The sequence below is a fragment of the Lacerta agilis genome, chromosome 5, assembly GCF_009819535.1.
Source record: "Lacerta agilis isolate rLacAgi1 chromosome 5, rLacAgi1.pri, whole genome shotgun sequence".
Lineage (NCBI taxonomy): Eukaryota > Metazoa > Chordata > Lepidosauria > Squamata > Lacertidae > Lacerta > Lacerta agilis.
In genome coordinates this window covers 26,938,138-26,955,374 of record NC_046316.1, presented here as the reverse complement: position 1 = coordinate 26,955,374, position 17,237 = coordinate 26,938,138, and the positions used below count along the sequence as shown (strand labels likewise).

General features: G+C 45.8%; 1 protein-coding gene across 1 annotated transcript in view; it reads left to right on the top strand.

Moving 5' to 3' along the window:
* The window catches only part of CDH23 (cadherin related 23), a 364,543-nt gene that overhangs the window by 316,562 nt on the left and 30,744 nt on the right, over positions 1 to 17,237 (top strand). The window contains 8 exon segments of the mRNA XM_033149078.1: positions 1,503 to 1,511; positions 3,352 to 3,573; positions 3,704 to 3,823; positions 6,381 to 6,561; positions 13,016 to 13,149; positions 13,410 to 13,619; positions 15,233 to 15,340; positions 16,577 to 16,679. Of these exon segments, the coding sequence (XP_033004969.1) occupies positions 1,503 to 1,511; positions 3,352 to 3,573; positions 3,704 to 3,823; positions 6,381 to 6,561; positions 13,016 to 13,149; positions 13,410 to 13,619; positions 15,233 to 15,340; positions 16,577 to 16,679 (1,087 nt within the window).

Sequence of the window (17,237 nt, the reverse complement as noted above, 5' to 3'; positions counted from 1 at the left end):
GGGGTTGCAAGTTAACAATGTAGAAAGACGGTGTAGCTCAGAGGTAGAACACACCTGGGCAGATGCCTCAGTATTCAAGCCACCAACACTTCCAATTATTGGCTCTTGGGCAGGAATGAGAAAGCCCCTGCCAGCCAGAGTAGGGAATATTGAGGCTAGATGGACTTGTTAAAAGGCAGTATTGTATCAAACATTTGAAACCAATACTTGAAAAAATCTCCAGGTGCTTTTCCGTCATCCCATTGCTTTTTCTCTCGGCAGCCGGTACCTTTGGAGCTGAAAGTAGATTTGTTTATTACTACACAATTTGTGCACAAGTGTGTGTTCTTGTGTGGTGGTGAGGAAGTGATCTTAGGAGACATGTTGTATTTATTTATTTTGAGTCAAGTGGCTATGTCAATCAGCTTAAGCTGCAATGGTTTGTGCAGTGCTTGGCTTTCTTTCTCTCTCTCTCTCTCTCTCTCTCTCTCTCTCCCTTTCTCTCAACAGTGCTTTTAAAAGATGCTCTTTGATTCTGACATAACAATATTAAAGTAACCAGATAAAATAGTAAGTTGAGATGGCGCGGCTTTGAAGACAAGAGAAGAAAGATCAAAAAGAGAGTACAAAGGGAAAGGAGATGTCATGCTCACACGTGAAAACCGAGCAGGGAAACTTGCAAGAGGCTCTTAGCAAAGATGTCTTTTGCGTGATCAGACAGCGCTTCAACCACCACAAGATGTTGCATAATTGCTCTGCTGTGTACCATGTTGTTACATGATTTCCTGGAGCTTTGTCTGGAGATGTTGCAGAAACAGTGTGTGGCCAATTAAACTGATTGGGCCAGTGGTTCAGTCTACTCAATAGACAGGTACAATTTGAAGAATGCAGCAAACCTTTGATGTATTGAATCAGCCCTTGCTTCTGATAAGGAAGGGGGGAAAGTGAGTTGATTTGCATGAGCAGACCATCCTGCTGAAACAGTTTCTGAAATCTACCCTGAAAGGGAGCTCATGTTCCATTAATGACGTCTTGTCAGGGTATTCAGTTTGAATTTGTTTCGAGCAGCAGCACTGAAGGTGCTTAAAACTTCCTCTGATCTAAATCTTCTCTCCAAGCTGCTATTAGCCCCACAAGGGACAATGATAAATACTTGGTCCAGGTATTTTTTTTTTAACCACAGCAGCTGGGGGGGGGGCATTTGGATTGGGGACTACTGTAGTTAAACATTCCCTTCCCAGGCACAGCTGTTCTGATCAAATTCAGAGTTCCTTACACTTGTTCAAAAAAAAGTAAACATTGGGAGTGTTATGCTCCAATCCTAACTCTGCTTACCTGGGACTAAGCCCTAGTGAATTCAATAGGTCTTATTGTTAGAATTGCATGGCCACATGTATTTCAAGGTGGGCAGTATGTCCAGAAGGTATATCCTTACTTTCTGGCTGTGGAGGAAGTGCACAGCAAGGCTCCGTGTGAGAGTTTTCCTAAATCCTCTTGGTGTACAGTGGTACCTCAGGTTACAGACGCTTCAGGTTACAGACTCCACTAACCCAGAAATAGTACCTTGGGTTAAGAACTTTGCTTCAGGATGAGAACTGAAATCATGCTCCAGCAGTGTGGCGGCAGCAGGAGGCCCCATTAGCTAAAGTGGTACCTCAGGTTAAGAACAGTTTCAGGTTAAGAACGGACCTCCAGAACGAATTAAGTTATTAACCCGAGGTACCATTGCTTTTGACCTTGAGGTGCATACAGTTTTGATTCAGGAATAGCAAGGTAGAGGTGGCCACCAACTTGGATGGCTTCAAGAGAGGATGAGACAACTCATAGAAGATGACTATGGCTAAGGCTAACAATGGCTTTCTTCTGCCTCATCCCAGAGAGAATGCATATGAATACCAGTTGCTGGAAATCTCAGGAGGGGAGAGTGCTGCAGGTACTGCTTATGGGCTTACAGGCATCTGGTTTGACCACGATGAGAATAGGATGCTGGCCTGATCCAGTAGCCTGTTCTTCCCTTCTTAAGCATTTTCCTTTCTTCCTCTCAAATCCCATGGGATTCATATTTGATTTCAGAATGGGGAAATGCAGTTTTCGAAACACAAGATGCAGACCAGATTGACAAAGTTTGCCCTACTCTGTTTAAGAATGGCAAACCCAAATGGATATATTCCATCCAAGTCCTTCAGAGTGGACCCAAAAATTGCAAAGGGGAAAAAAGAGAGTTAATACTTTTTATTTTAGAAGTCTGTTGTAGAATTAGTTGAACATTCTGTAGTTTGCTGAGAGCATTTTGCATGGCTCCTGTGACAATTGGGAAGGGTTAACAGACCTTCTTGTACTGCAGGATTTATTCACACATTACAGTAGGTTGTTTCATTAAATTCTGGTCCATTGTTCTGCCCTATTTTAATATACCACAATGCATTCATTTGTATATCGTGATACCTTTTGCCATGCCTCCTGGATAACATCAATAATGCTTGTTAAGCAGGTTGTTTGGAAGCCCCCTCAGTGTCTCTCAGAGGCACTGCCAAAATAAAGTTGCCTATTGTTAGTGTTGCTTGCTTGCTTGGTACACCTGATCAAATGTTTTAATTAATCCCTTCTGTGGCTGTGCCTCCTGGATAACATCAGTTGATGTCATGGACTGACTGGATGCAGAGGAATGGTGGGAGACACCAGCTGGGGAAGAAGGCTCAGAACCAGGGGATGGGTGGGACATCAATGAGTGGTTGGAGGGAGAAGAGGGAGCAGACTGGGAGGAGGTGTAAGAAGCTGAAATGGTAACAGGATTTAGTAAGCAGGAAGAGTCTGTGGCAGAAAGAAGTCCAGAAGAGGAGGCAGAAGAGGAGGCTGGAGATGAGGGGGCATCAAGAGGCAGCAGTGAGTCAGGCTGGTGAGGAGGTCTTCCCCTCCTGTGGTAACCAGCTCCACTTCGCCCTGGTCTGCCAGAACCTGAAGAGGTATGAAGAGGGTGGAGCAAAGATAGACAAGATGAAGGAGCCTCAGATTGCTTGGGAAGGAACCGGGGGGAGGAGACTTGAAGAGCTGTTATAAGGCAGGGGGGACCTGCAGTCCTCATTGGGGCAAGATCTGCTTGGAAGAGTTGTTCTCACTCTGCCTGAGCTATTTTGTTTCTTTGAATAAAGAGTTAACTTCACTACCACCTTGTGAGTTATTGCTGACCTGCTCCCGACAGCCATCCTGACAGTTGACCATGGCATAACCTTAAAGATGGATGTATTTGTTAACCTCTGGAAGCACGTGGAAATGTATGTGTGGGCTTAAGTGCATGGCTCGTATCTAGACACCTTATTTTATCTTTTATTATTATCCTTGCATGATTCTGAATGTGTCAGTGTTTGCTCACAGGCTACTACCACAGTCTATGTCACCGTCCTGGATGAGAATGACAATGCTCCAGTATTTCGGCAGCAGCAGTACGAAGTCACACTGGATGAGGGCCCCGGCACACTTAACGCAATCCTTATCACCATCAATGCGGTGGACCTTGACGAAGGGCCAAATGGCACAGTTACATATGCCATCACAGAGGGGAACATCATGGGCACTTTTCACATAAACAGCACTACGGTTAGTACACTTTCACATCACTATTTCACTTTGCACACAGGTATTGAGCCCCGGTACCCAACATTCCATGAGCATACACCCTCAATGCCAAAAGCTAATGTTTTCCTTTTGTTTTGGCCTCTCATTTTAGGGACAAATCAGCACAATGAAGGAGTTGGATTATGAAATCAGCCATGGGCGTTACACACTGATCGTCACTGCCACAGACCAGTGTCCGATCCCTTCACGCCGTCTCACATCCACCACAACGGTACGTATCTCTTCTGGGAAAAGAGGATGAAACACGCAGATAACGAGCAGCCATCCAAAAGCACTTCCAGATGCTGCTTGCATTTCCAGAAGCCAAACCTCTATAACATGCAACAGCTAATGAGATTAATGATCTCCCATTCTATGAAGTGTGCACAGCAAACTTCTTGCTCTCTCCTTTTATGCATTCTTGCATGTGCTGCAATTCAGTTGCCGTTGCATTATAGAAACCGTTTAAAAGGAGCAACTATATCTGTGGTTCTCAATAGGAGGAAATTCCATGGATAGTTTCCTTGTGAAGAACATACTGTATTTTCCGGCGTATAAGACGACTGGGCGTATAAGACGACCCCCAACATTTCCAGTTAAAATATAGAGTTTGAGATATACTCGACCACAGATTCTCCACCCGACGTATAAGACGACCCCCGACTTTTGAGAAGATTTTCCTGGATTAAAAAGTAGTCTTACACGTCAGAATATACAGTACTTCTCTCTCGCTTGTCTCCAGTATTTGGCACAGAGGGCAAATCACTGCTGGGCACCGCACTTTAAGAGAGATGTTGATGGTGGTCCATAGGAGGGCAACAGAGATGGTGAGGGATCTAGAGACCCTATGAGAAAAGTGTAAAGAGACATATGTTGGAGAACAGATGATTAAAAGGCGACAGGATTGGCCATCTTCAAATATTTGAAGGGTTGTCACATGGATGGTGGAACCAATATGTTTTCTGTTCCTCCAAGGGGGTGGGACCCCAATCAACAGGTTCAAATTACAGGAAAGGGATGTTCAACTCAACATTAGAAAGAACTTCAGCAATGGAAGCAGATGTCCTTGAAAGCTGAGGTGGATCCTCTCCATCATTAGAGGGATATATATATATATATATATATATATATATATATATATATATATATATATATATAAAAAACGTTGCAACAATAGGTAACAAAAACCATTATACAGTACACTGAACATCCTTGCTTCTCATGCAAAAAAGGAAAGGGAAAGGAAACAAATAGAGGTCATCAATCAGGAATACTGCTGCTGTGGCAGAACAAGGTGACCTTTGAGTTAGTTAGCTTTCTACTCTAGAATTGTGTGGCTCATTCTTTGCTTGCACTTTCCACCTTGTGTGCCAACAGGCACAGCCCAGTTTCCTGAAGGCTGTTTTGCTTCCTTGTTCAAGGAAGGCCATGTGAGAGGTCCTTCCTTTTTTCCCCTCCTCTGCTTTGAATCTGCTCACTCTTATATTAATGAGAAGTGCTACCTGGCTCCTTTATTTTTGCTGCAATGTACTTATGGGATCAATTTCTGTATTACGGCCAACACAAAGATATCATTATAAATTGTTCTGTGCTGCACCTGTCTGTGTGCAGCGCCCCGCATGAGAAACCACGTGGTGCATGCACCGTAGCACAGCAAACGTGCAAAAAGAAAGCTTCACAGCAGTGTGCTAAAACCTACATGTGGTGAACCATTGCATGCAACTGCCCCACCTTGAAGTAACTGCTGTCACAAGGAGTGGATTAAAGGGGCTTCCATGTTGCAGATGTAACAGAGCAGGCATCATGTTGGAGGAGACACTGTTGTGCAAGTTGCTGTTTAACTCCACAATTGCAGGCTTCTACAGCCACTTCACCCCTTTCGTCTGGTATCACAGAGGCGCAATGGGGACAGTGTGGGTGTAGACAGGCAGGGCTTATCTTGAACTCTGCATAGACTAGATTAATAAGTCACAAGGGCAGCTTCGGAGTTTGAGTGGAAATTGCCTGCCCATGCTGAAGAGTTCCTGCAACTGCAGTCATATTTTCAAGCATTTTCCAAAAATCTTGAGGGCTAGAATCTTAAGCACACCACCTAGTAATGGCTTTCATAATAGGACTGTGCAACTATGAGGGTTCTTCCATGAACCACTGGTTAGTTTATAACTGCCATAAAAGCAACTGAAAATTATGTCTATTGTCCATTCCTCATCGCTTAAGTTTGCCCATGTGCTCAAGAATGAGGCCTGCCCTTCAGAACAGTTTCCAGAGCTGATTCCAGGCACACATTAAGCCCTACCTTGTTCTTCATGGTTGCTTCCTAGAATAAACTGATAACAGCTGCAGCAGCGTAATAAATACCAAACAGCCGATCGCACAGAGTTCCCAGGATATGTTTGCATTTGACCTGGGCCCAATCAGGGTTCAACCTGGCAAATTCTTGCACAAATTTAACTTGTCAAGAAACACAGCTTTGCAATTACACTGGGATGTTGGGTTTCAGATGTTATTTGTTTTGCCAGTCTGTGCAAAATCCTTTTAAGTCAGAGATGGATGTCATTGGATGCCATTAATTTCTGTATTAAGGTTATTGAGAATGCTTGTGTTTGTTGCTGCAAATAAAGAAATACAGTGGGGGAAATTGAGATAAGTGAAATGAATAAATAAAACCAGCAGTACTATACTGGCAGTTGCGTACACAATGACAGCAGATGCTCGATAACGGGCTTCATAGCTTTTACACATTGTTTTGGCTGCATTTGCAAACTATTCTCTGTGTTTCTGGTCTTCAGGTGTTAGTGAATTTGAACGATATCAATGACAATCAACCAACGTTCCCGCATTCTTACGAGGGGCCCTTTGACATCACAGAAGGACAGCCAGGTCCAAGGGTGTGGACTTTCCTTGCCCACGATGGAGACTCAGGGCCCAATGGACAAGTGGAGTACAGCATCGTCGCAGGTGATCCCCTTGGTAAGTAGAGATAGAAAGAGAACAGGAACTCTTGAGTTTGCAGTTCTCAGTCCATCCAGAAAATGCAGTTAAATCATGCATGTGTGCAGAAATCATCTCAAGGTTAGTAGCACAAGACAAGGAGTCAGTATTCTGTTTCTGCCCAGGCCGCTGCTTCCCTATGCAAATAGCAATTCTTACTAAGGCTTAGTTTCCATATGTGTGGAATAAGGTCAGTGTCCTCTTGTCTAAGTCACAAGTAAAAGCTAAGAAGAACCAACTGAATGAGTTATCTGTTTCAACCTCTGGTCTAATTCTATTCCTGCCACTAATTCACTTGCTTTGCCGCTGACCTGGGCTGGCTGTGTTGCCTAGTCAGCAGCCACATTATCCCAGTATATCGCAGAGAAAACTGCTGAGAGAGGTCCCTGACAGAGCAAGCTCTCAGGTGTAGCTACTCACTGAATGTGCACATGTGTGGCCATGTTCATGGGATGCACCACTGCAGCCTTTGTCAGAGCAGGCCGCAAGTAGGTGCTGGGTGGAGTGGTGAAATAGCAGGGGAGAGGTGTTGGGGGTTCAAGCTATATATGCCATGCAGCTTGCCCTTCACTTCCTAAGCTAGCCTGCTGCCCTCAGGTCCATAGCTGTCAACTTTTCCCTTTTCTTGCGAGGAATCCTATTCGGAATAAGGGAATTTCCCTTAAAGAAAGGGAAAAGTTGACAGCTATGCTCAGGTCAGATGGAGGATGTTGCTGCATTGCCAGCACTGAAGCAAGATCCCACTTCCAGCTCCGTGGGTTTCTGTATGCAGAACAGTGGTAGGGAAAGGTTTCGTCTTGTCCCTTGCCTCAGGCGGTGAAATGTGTTGGGCCAGCCCTGGTGATGAGTAATAGTAATTACTGCAACGATAACATTGTTATGAGTATCTTTCATTTCCAGTGCTGCTTTTTCGCATTTGGTTCCTTGGTACAGTGGTCAGCGGCACTGTGGTTTAGTGGTCAGTGTTGGGCTGGGACACAGGTTGCAAACCTGGCATCTGCAGAGGCCTTCCTTGCTGCCCACAGACTCCCCTCCCTATCCCCACTGAAATTAACCTTGGGAAAAGCCAATAAAAGCCTTTGTTTAATCTTCCTTGTTGCTAGGAGGAGATTCCAGCTGGGGAGGGAAGGTTAATTCTTGCTTTTCTCAGTTGCACCATCCAGGAATATCACATCCCTCTTCCCATTAGGTTTGGGAGGGAAAGTGAAAGCACTTTCTTCCAAGCCTAATTGCTGGGGGGATAGGGGTGAATGTGTGTGTGTTTATTGCAACCTGTGTGTGGTGTTCACAACAGCTTATCTGGATTGCCAGTGTGCTTACAATTCCCAAAAGACCAGCAACCCATAGACTAAAAACAGAGACACCAGAGTTCAAATAAATCCCCAGGAAGCTCACTGGGTGACCTCGGGGCAGTCACTGTCTTGGCTGTGTACATGCTCCTATGTACTTTGCCGTGCAATGTGCTTCCACCACTGGTTTGTAAAGTCATGTATAACAGCCACAATCTACACTGTAGCTCCTTGAGAAATACTGTCTGTTGGTGTGTTTTTACTGCAAACCAAGCAGATTTTGCATGAAGTTGGGCAACGACAGCCTTTGTGTGAGACGCTTAGGAATCTCTGCAGTGTCGTACACACAATCTGAATGAATATGAGGCAGATTATTTCAGAGCACACGAACTTTTCGGTGGAAGAGAAAGGGAGGAAAGGCGTGTGAAATGAATCGCCTTAGGATAGTTAATGGGACATTTCAAAACTATCCTTTCAAGAGGCCTCTTTCTGAGAAGCCGAGTGTCTACATCAGGAAATCCTGTTACAGGCAGCATCCGCCATGAAAGGAAACATTGCAAATCTGTTGTACTTGCCCAACTAGAAGATCCTTGAGGTTTTGCAAGTTCATGCCACAAACAACCTCCCCCCCCCCAAAAAAAAAACAAAGCAACTAAGTGTGCTAGAAGGACTATCAAGCGCTTGCCTAGGAAGGGATTGAATACTGCTTTGCACTCTGCTCTACGGAGTCACAGAAGTCTGCTTGAAACCTCTTAAGCTTAAAAGCTGGTGTAGATCTCTTAATCATGCAGCCTATTGGTACTTGGAAACAATCTCTGCTGTCTTCATTGGGGGGGCCACCCTCAGATAGGAATGTTTAGGATTACAGCCCTATACCTGGTAGCAAGTCCCACTGTTTTATGTATGGCCCACTTGTGAGTAATGTACACATGTATAAAATTGCATTATTCATCAGGTCTAAATAAATACACTGTATGTCATCACAGGTGGCGCTGTGGTCTAAACCACTGAGCCTAGGGCTTGCCGATCAGAAGGTTGGCGGTTCGAATCCCCGCAACAGGGTGAGCTCCCGTTGTTCGGTCCCAGCTCCTGCCCACCTAGCAGATGTGTAAATAATATGTCTATGTGAAAATTTAATAAAAATCATTGCAAAAAGAAAGAAAGCATGTCAAAGTGCAAGTAGATAAATAGGTACCGCTCTGGCAGGAAGGTAAATGGTGTTTCCGTGCGCTGTTCTGGTTCGCCAGAAGCAGCTTAGTCATGCTGGCCACATGACCCGGAAGCTGTCTGCGGACAAACGCCGGCTCCCTCGGCCTGTAGAGTGAGATGAGCACCCCAACCCCAGAGTCATCCACGACTGGACCTAATGGTTTACCTTTATGTCAACATAACCAACATATCAGCAAATTCTTATACAGTCGGACCTTGGATCTCAAACGCCTTGGCTCCTGAACAAATCAGCTCCCAAACGTTTGAAACCCGGAAGTGAGTGTTCTGGTTTCCGAACGTTCTTTTGGAAGCTGAACGTCTGACGGGGCTTCCGATTGGCTGCAGGTGCTTCCGCGCTTTGGTTTCAGAATGTTTTGGAAGTTGAATGGACTTCCAGAACAGATTCCGTTCGACTTCCAAGGTACGACTGTATACTGATAGAGGGCAGGAAATGTATTTCATTCACTTTTGGGTCTGTAGCATTGACTCTTGGATAGAATCTACCTATTTTCAAGCTAGGGGAAGGAAACGTGATTTTTCAAGCATCACTGTGAGTGGAATTGAGGAAGGGTTGTCTTCTGAAAGGGTCCGTCTTAGCCAACCTCCTCAGGCTTTCTAGTGTGCCGTGGGCCCCTTGCTGAAAGAAAAAAAACCATGTTTAATTTTGTGCGCCAATAACCAAAAGAATAAAAAGTCCCATTAGAACATAATACAATTCAGCTGGATTTTAATTAATCATCTTCAGCTCTCAGCTGGTTTATTCATGGCCCCTAGCAAGAAAGCTAAAAGCAGAAAGGTTTTGCAACACTGGGACATTAGTAGGCCCTTGGAGAGGACAGGAGGGAAGTTCCCTAACTAGGTGTACAATAGCCAAATGCAAATTGTGCTTACAAGTGTGAACTCTCAGCTAAGATTATTTGTTTCATTTTCAGTTATTTAATTTGTCAGCCACTTTATCTTGGCCAGGGCGACCCAAGGCAACTTAAAACCAAACAAATAGACAGTAAGCTCCACATGGATACATTCAAACCAAGAGGAAAGAGAAATACATTATTGGACGACATATTGATTGTGCGTCTTCTAAATGGAAGACTAGGCTGTGAGCAGATTTCCTGGTTTTTATTGGACCGGAACTGCAGGGCTGGGGGGGGGAGAGGCATTAACCCTTCCCGTCCATGCCGTTTTTCTGCTCTGGATGCTTCCTCGACCCATGTTTTCCTCCATAGGGAAAACAGGGTTACCTACACGTTTTCTCCAAGCAGGGCAAAAAGCAGTTAGGAAAGATTTAGATTGGGGGAAATAGTATAGGGTTAAGCCCCACCCCCTTCCCCATGGCTATAGTCCTAATACAATCTGCTCCCCCTGTGTCGCTGCTTTTTCCCCCTTTCCAAAGGGGAAAATTTGATATCTGATGATGGATTTCCCACATTTCATTTTGACTGGCCCAAAGACAAGTCTCTGGCAGAAATAAGCCCAGACTTTCTATTTATATGCAAATAGGGCTTAAATTTCTTCGAAGATTACCAGATGAAATATTTGTAGCCCCTCTATTGTGGCAAGTGCATATTTTGACAGCAAAGCCATTCAGAGTATTCTTTGAATAGTAAGAATAAAAGGGGCGAGGAAAAGGAAGTAATTGTGAGAAAACTGGCTTGAACTTTATCTAAACAAACCATGCTCAAGACTGCTTTCATTTTCAGTTCTTGTTTGGTCAAATGCAGAAACAAGTTGACTCTGTCAGCCACATGCACTCACTGCCAGAGACAGAGGCCTATTGGAGTTGGCTCCAGAGTGCTGTGTGGAAGAAAAGCAGCATTTTGTGGCTTTTTAGTTGGGGGTGGGGGGGAGAAAGTGGCTAGGAGCATGATCGGCGTTTTGGAATTGATGAATGGTGTGAAGAAATCATTGGATAAAGAGACATTTGTCTCTCTCTTGTTTAGTGGTGGGACTCTGGGTAGACAGCAAAGTGATTTGATCATAGGCAGAGCCGTCTCATCCATAGAAGCCGGTGGCGCGGTGCGCCAGGGGCGCCCCCGCGAGCCCGCCGGCATACCGGGCTCCTCCTCCCCAACCCGCCCCCGCCCCCACGGGCAGGTGGGCACTCGCGCGCCGGCGGGCGGGCTGTAAGCCGCCCGCCCTCGCCTCCCAGAGCCCCAGCTGGAGCGCTGGAGCGGCGCGGGGCTTTGCGCGACCTTCCAGCACTCCAGCTGGGGCTCTGGGAGGCGAGGGCGGCCGGCTCGCGCTCCCGCGCACAGCCGGCCGCCCGCCCGATGCAGCGCCGCGCCGTCCAGCTGCGCGCGGAGCGCGAGCCGGCCGCCCTCGCCTCCCATCCCGGAAGCGCTGGAAGGGCGCGCAGAGCCCCGCGCCGCTCCAGCGCCACACCCCTCACCCCCCGCTCGCCCACCCCCCTCCCAAGGGGCGGCAAGCGCGGGAGGGAGGCGGCGGAGAGGCGGCATGGCGGGGGCGCCGGAGGGATAGCCGCGCCAGGGCGGCAGATCCCCTTAAGACGGCTCTGATCATAGGCCAGGAAAGACAAAAGAATGAATGTGTGACTTTCGAAAGGATTAAATCAATTCATTGTCTTATCAACAGCTGTTGGCAAATTAGCTAAATGAAACCTCTGTGCCAGAAGGTAATATACTTCTGAATATCAGATGCTGGAATTAAATAGAAAATGACCTTCTTGCTTTGCTCATAACTGCCAGAAGCTAACTGTTGGTGAAAACAAAATTATGGACAAAATCATGTGTTACCAACATGGCACCTGCGTGCAGGCATGCCCCCACAGAGGTCTTTCCTGGTACCCCTAGGCTCTCATCTACAGATCCCTACCACCACTGAAATCACACTTCTAACCAATAAATGGCTCCTAGTTGGAGCCTGTGTGCTGTTCCTGGAGGTTGCAGCTGACTCTCCAGGAAAATCACCCCTACCCACACCACCATTAGGATTGGCAACAGTTAGAACACTTTTTTCAAGCCTAATTGAATGAATGCAGTTTGTTCATTGGGGAGTGAAGAAGAAGAAGAAGAGTTTGCATTTGATATCCCGCTTTTCACTACCCGAAGGAGTCTCAAAGCGGCTAACATTCTCCTTTCCCTTCCTCCCCCACAACAAACACTCTGTGAGGTGAGTGGGGCTGAGACACTTCAGAGAAGTGTGACTAGCCCAAGGTCACCCAGCAGCTGCATGTGGAGGAGCGTAGACACGAACCCAGTTCCCTAGATTACGAGTCTGCCGCTCTTAACCACTACACCAAACTGGTGAATGTGGTTGCAGTCAGTGTGGGTGTTGTTTTGTGGTGTGTGGTGTCCACAACAGTTTCTCCTGCTGGCAGATGTCCCCCATAAGCCCTGAAAGGTTGGCTAATTCTACTGGACTGGTTTATCAAGGCAGCACCTATATTCTAATGAGAGACTGAGGATACAATCCTATACAGATTGTGGCTTGTTGCATACAGGTGTCAGTGCAGGGTGCAAGGAGAGAGAGTATACTTTCTACCACTGCTCAGATTTAAGTAGCATAGAGTTCAGTATTTCATTTTCATAGTAATACGTACCAGGGTATTAAACAATCTCCAAGACAAAACTTAATTTACCTGTAGAACCCAGCACCAACATAGACACTGGGAGATCACCGGCAACGTTCCTCTCTTTCTGCCTGGATCTTGTGGCCTGGTGACATCCTGATAAAGAGCAGATACACAGTCCCCTCTCAGACTAGTATCTGCAGAAGTGCATTAGGCGGACTTCATTGATCTGTTCTCAATGCACCTTCTTGACCATCTCTGTTAACACATTTCCCCCTGGAAAAGGAGGTTGTGAGAGCATGCAGTGCTCTTGAGTGCAGTCTTCCATGGTGCTCTAGGCTGGCGAACCTGCCCTGCGTGTTTCTCCTGTGCCCCTTAAGCATCCTTGTGTCTATCTGTCTTGCAGGAGAATTTGTGATCTCTCCTGTGGAAGGGGAGCTACGCGTGCGGAAGGATGCTGAGCTTGACCGAGAAAACATTGCTTTCTATAACCTCACCATTGCTGCCAAGGACAGAGGGGTGCCTCCTCTCAGCTCCACCGTAAGTGTTTGTGGTCCAGGGGCCACACTGCAAAAATGAGGTTCTGAATCCTCCATGAGGGAGAGGTGAATTGTGCAGGGGTGAGGAAACAGAACTGTACCTGATTAATGAAAAACATAAGGAGTTATTGCCTCTATTAAGCCAAATGGGGAAAACACCTAGATTGCCATGGAAGAACCATATGGGCAATTTTTCTTTGTATTAATAGTCTCAGGCCTGTTTGCCCCTCTCCTCATCTGCCTCCTTTCTTTTTGGTTTAGGTCTTGGTGGGAGTGCGTGTTCTGGACATAAACGACAACGACCCCATCCTCCTCAACCTACCGATGAATCTCACTCTCAGTGAACATGCACCCATCTCCAGCTTCGTCACCCGCATCCTTGCCAGCGATGCTGACAGCGGCAGGAATGCTCTTTTAACCTTCAGCATCACAGCGGGGAATATAGACAATGCTTTCTACATCAATGGCACCGTAAGTCTCTCTTTTTTTAACGTTGGGATACACAGCCTCCCATGAAGATCTCAGTAATCAGGACGATTTATGTGTGGCAAGGTAGTCCTTCAGATACCCTGGTTCCAACCCATAAAGAGCTTTATTGGCCCTCAGCAGCACTTAGTACTGGGGCTGGGAAACTTAACTGGAAACCAGCTTAGCTGTCTCGATAAGGATATACATGCTGCCTTTATGTGGTCCCTGTTAAGAGCCTGGTTGCAGACTCTGGGACCAGTTGTGGTTTCCAAGCGCTCTTCAAAGGCAGTCCTAGGCAGAGCACATGGCAGTAATCCAGACATGATGTCACTAAGGCATATCTCACCCGTCCAAGCCTGCAGTCTCCACGATAAGGTGCAGCTGGCATGCCAGCCTGAGCTTAGAGATGTGCACATCAAACGTGGGCTTTATTTATTTGATTATTTGGACTTTAATTCCACCCAAAGGTTCAGGGAAGGCTTGCAGGTGTTAGCAACATATATTGATGTTGCACATAGTTCCACTCTCTCCTTTTATTCACTTCAACATCTGGGAATCGTCTGGAGACCATAGTGCAAAGAAAGTATATAACTTGCAGCATGGTGTTTGTCACTGGGAGGCAACAGGTGAAGGCTTCCACTGGTCTCAAGAGGCTGGCATGTGTTTTCTTTCAGCTCTGCTGCTCCAGGTCTACAGCCTGCATGAAAAGAAAAGCATGACTTCACACTTCATACTGATTTGAATTTCAAAAGTGTTGTTTAATTAGTATGCACTCATGGTCATCTTTCCACCTAGCTTTAGATACCTGAGATCTATTCTGCAAATTGCCGAGGGCCTACATCTTTTCTTTTCTTTTTCTTTTTTAAGTTACCGTACATGGGTCTGAAGAGGTCATTGGGTCTGGAAATGCGCTTCTCGTTTGCACTCAGAACCAATGGGCAGTTTTGAAATCATTGGTTTCACTTCTTTTCATTCATTGCCGCTGCACAGATCCTCAAATCATAGCCCAATTCTGACTGCCTCATGCCTGCTTGAGTCAATGCACAAAGACCTCCTTCCTTCCAGCCACAGGAAAAGAGTTTGCCCTTCCTACTAATTTCATAGTATGCTGGTGGTTGGGCTGAGAAGAGATTCAAATAACAAACCCCTACCTGAAAACAACAGCAAGCGCCTCTCGATAGTAAGATTAACCTCTTTTTAAAAATGATATCAGTCCAGCCCTGTGTATTCACATGCAGCATTTTAGAAAAGCATTTTAGCAAAGCTACCTGTCAGTAGCTTTAACTAGCCATCTTCAGGCCCAGATTTCAGGGTGTAAGTTCTTTCTTTCTTTTCTTTTTTTCATTTCCTGACTCCTGTGTTCCAAAGAAGAGGAGTTTCCATAACAGATTCACCTGGTAGAATAGAATCTCTTCTCTTTTTTTACCCTGATTAAAATGGAACATAACCTATTCTCACTTGCCTGAACAGTTAGCACAGGATCATAGGTGCTGGTGCTCCTTGCTTAATGTTTCCCCATCACTGGCATTTGGCAGAGTTAGACGCAAACAAAACAATGCAGTTCCATTTATTCCCCCTCTCTTTCCCCTTTTTTCCCTTTCCTGTCTCCTCATCAGACTGGCATCGTGTACATAAACCGCCCGCTGGATAGGGAGCGGGTGTCCAAGTACAGCTTGACAGTGACAGTGAAGGACAACCCAGAAAATGCACGCAACGCAAGGCGGGTAATTATACGCAGTTTTCTGACTTTGGCACTGGGTTTACTGAGAGCATTTCATGCAGTACTGCTCTAGCTAACAATCAAAGGCGCAAGACTCAAGCCTGAAACTTTGCTTCATCAGTTTCTCTTCTCAGACGCAGAATCCACACCGAGGTTTTCACAGCCAAGGTTAGAATATTTGCAAAAGCTCTACAGCTCTTCATTCAAATGTTCTGTTTCATTGTGGGTCCTTCAGTTACCACTCAGTAGTTCCCCTCAGCCTTCCTTTAAAAATGTGAAGGTACCTCACAGAATGGGCATGTAATGTTTTGACCTCATCTGCTGGCACATTAGATAATTGAGACAATGCTGTTTTACAGACAGGCCTAAAAAATAAGACAAAAGGGGTATTTTCTGAGTCGCCAGGGGCCTCTTCAATGTTAACTCAGAAACAAAGCATACTAATTTGGTATAACATGGTAGATCTAGCCATTATCTCCAGAAATATATGTAGAGGATCTATTGCACCACTGCTGAATGTCTGCACTGGCTCCCTGTTCTCTTTGGGTACTGGCTTTAACTGAAAAGCACCCTTGTAATACTAGGGACACGGGTGGCGCTGTGGGTTACACCACAGAGCCTAGGGCTTGCTGATCTGAAGGTCGGCGGTTCGAATCCCCGCGACAGGGTGAGCTCCCGTTGCTCGGTCCCAGCTCCTGCCAACCTAGCAGTTCGAAAGCATGTCAAAGTGCAAGTAGACAAATAGGTACCGCTCTGGTGGGAAGGTAAACGGCGTTTCCGTGCGCTGCTCTGGTTCGCCAGAAGCGGCTTAGTCATGCTGGCCACATGACCCGGAAGCTGTACGCCGGCTCCCTTGGCCAGTAACGCGAGATGAGCCCCGCAACCCCAGAGTCGGACACGACTGGACCTAATAGTCAGGGGTCTCTTTACTAATACTACCACATGTGCATCAGGTTCAAACAGCACTTCCCTAAAGAGAGGCAAATGTCCAAGCCTGAAATCCTTTGAGAGCATTGTATATGACCTACCTGTCTGAATTGGCCTCTGGGATTCAGGCTTAAGTCAATAAAGCATAGCGAAGCTCTTGAGCAGCCTGTAAATCTAGACAAAACCTTAAAATCCCCAAAGAGACCAGTCTGTATTATTTAGCAGTCATGACGATTGCGAGAAGGAGCCCCTGCTAAAGGCAACTGCAGCTTCTTTTGTAGTCATTTTGTCCTTTTTGTTCACACCACTTTAGGATTTCGACTTGCTGGTGATTTCAGTAGCAGATGAAAATGATAACCACCCCCTCTTCACTCAGAGTTCCTACCAGGCCGAGATCCTGGAGAACTCCCCTCCAGGTATGTGTTTCCTCCAACATATTCGAATCTCACAGCTTGCAGACGGTCCCTTCGGTCCCTTCGTTCAGCCCAGGCCTTCTGTAGTTAATGGGATATAATACACACACACACACACACACACACACACACACATATATATATATATATATACATATACATATATATGTTTTTTTTAAAAAAAAACTTTCGAACAATATTGTGTTAAAACTGTTGCAACAAATAATGTGGTGACTAAGAAGGAAAAGCTGTTTAGGACATCTCAGTTTCTGAACGCTGTTATCTGTTCTTCCACAACATCACTTGGCATACAGTTGCCTCTTTAGAGTCTTCTCCAACCACTTTCTCAGAAATAGAGGAACTGTTCCCCCCCCCCAAAAAAAAAACCCAGATGCAAATCAAGTGAGGAAAAATTAATCTGATTTTAACAGTAAATGAGCAGAACCATCCTTGACCTGAAATAAGCAGGTAGCAGATTTAGGACTCTCAATATGTCACATATAGTGGAGGTCAAATAAATTGTTTTGCATTAGTCGCCAGAAACCTAGAGCAGCTGTTGTA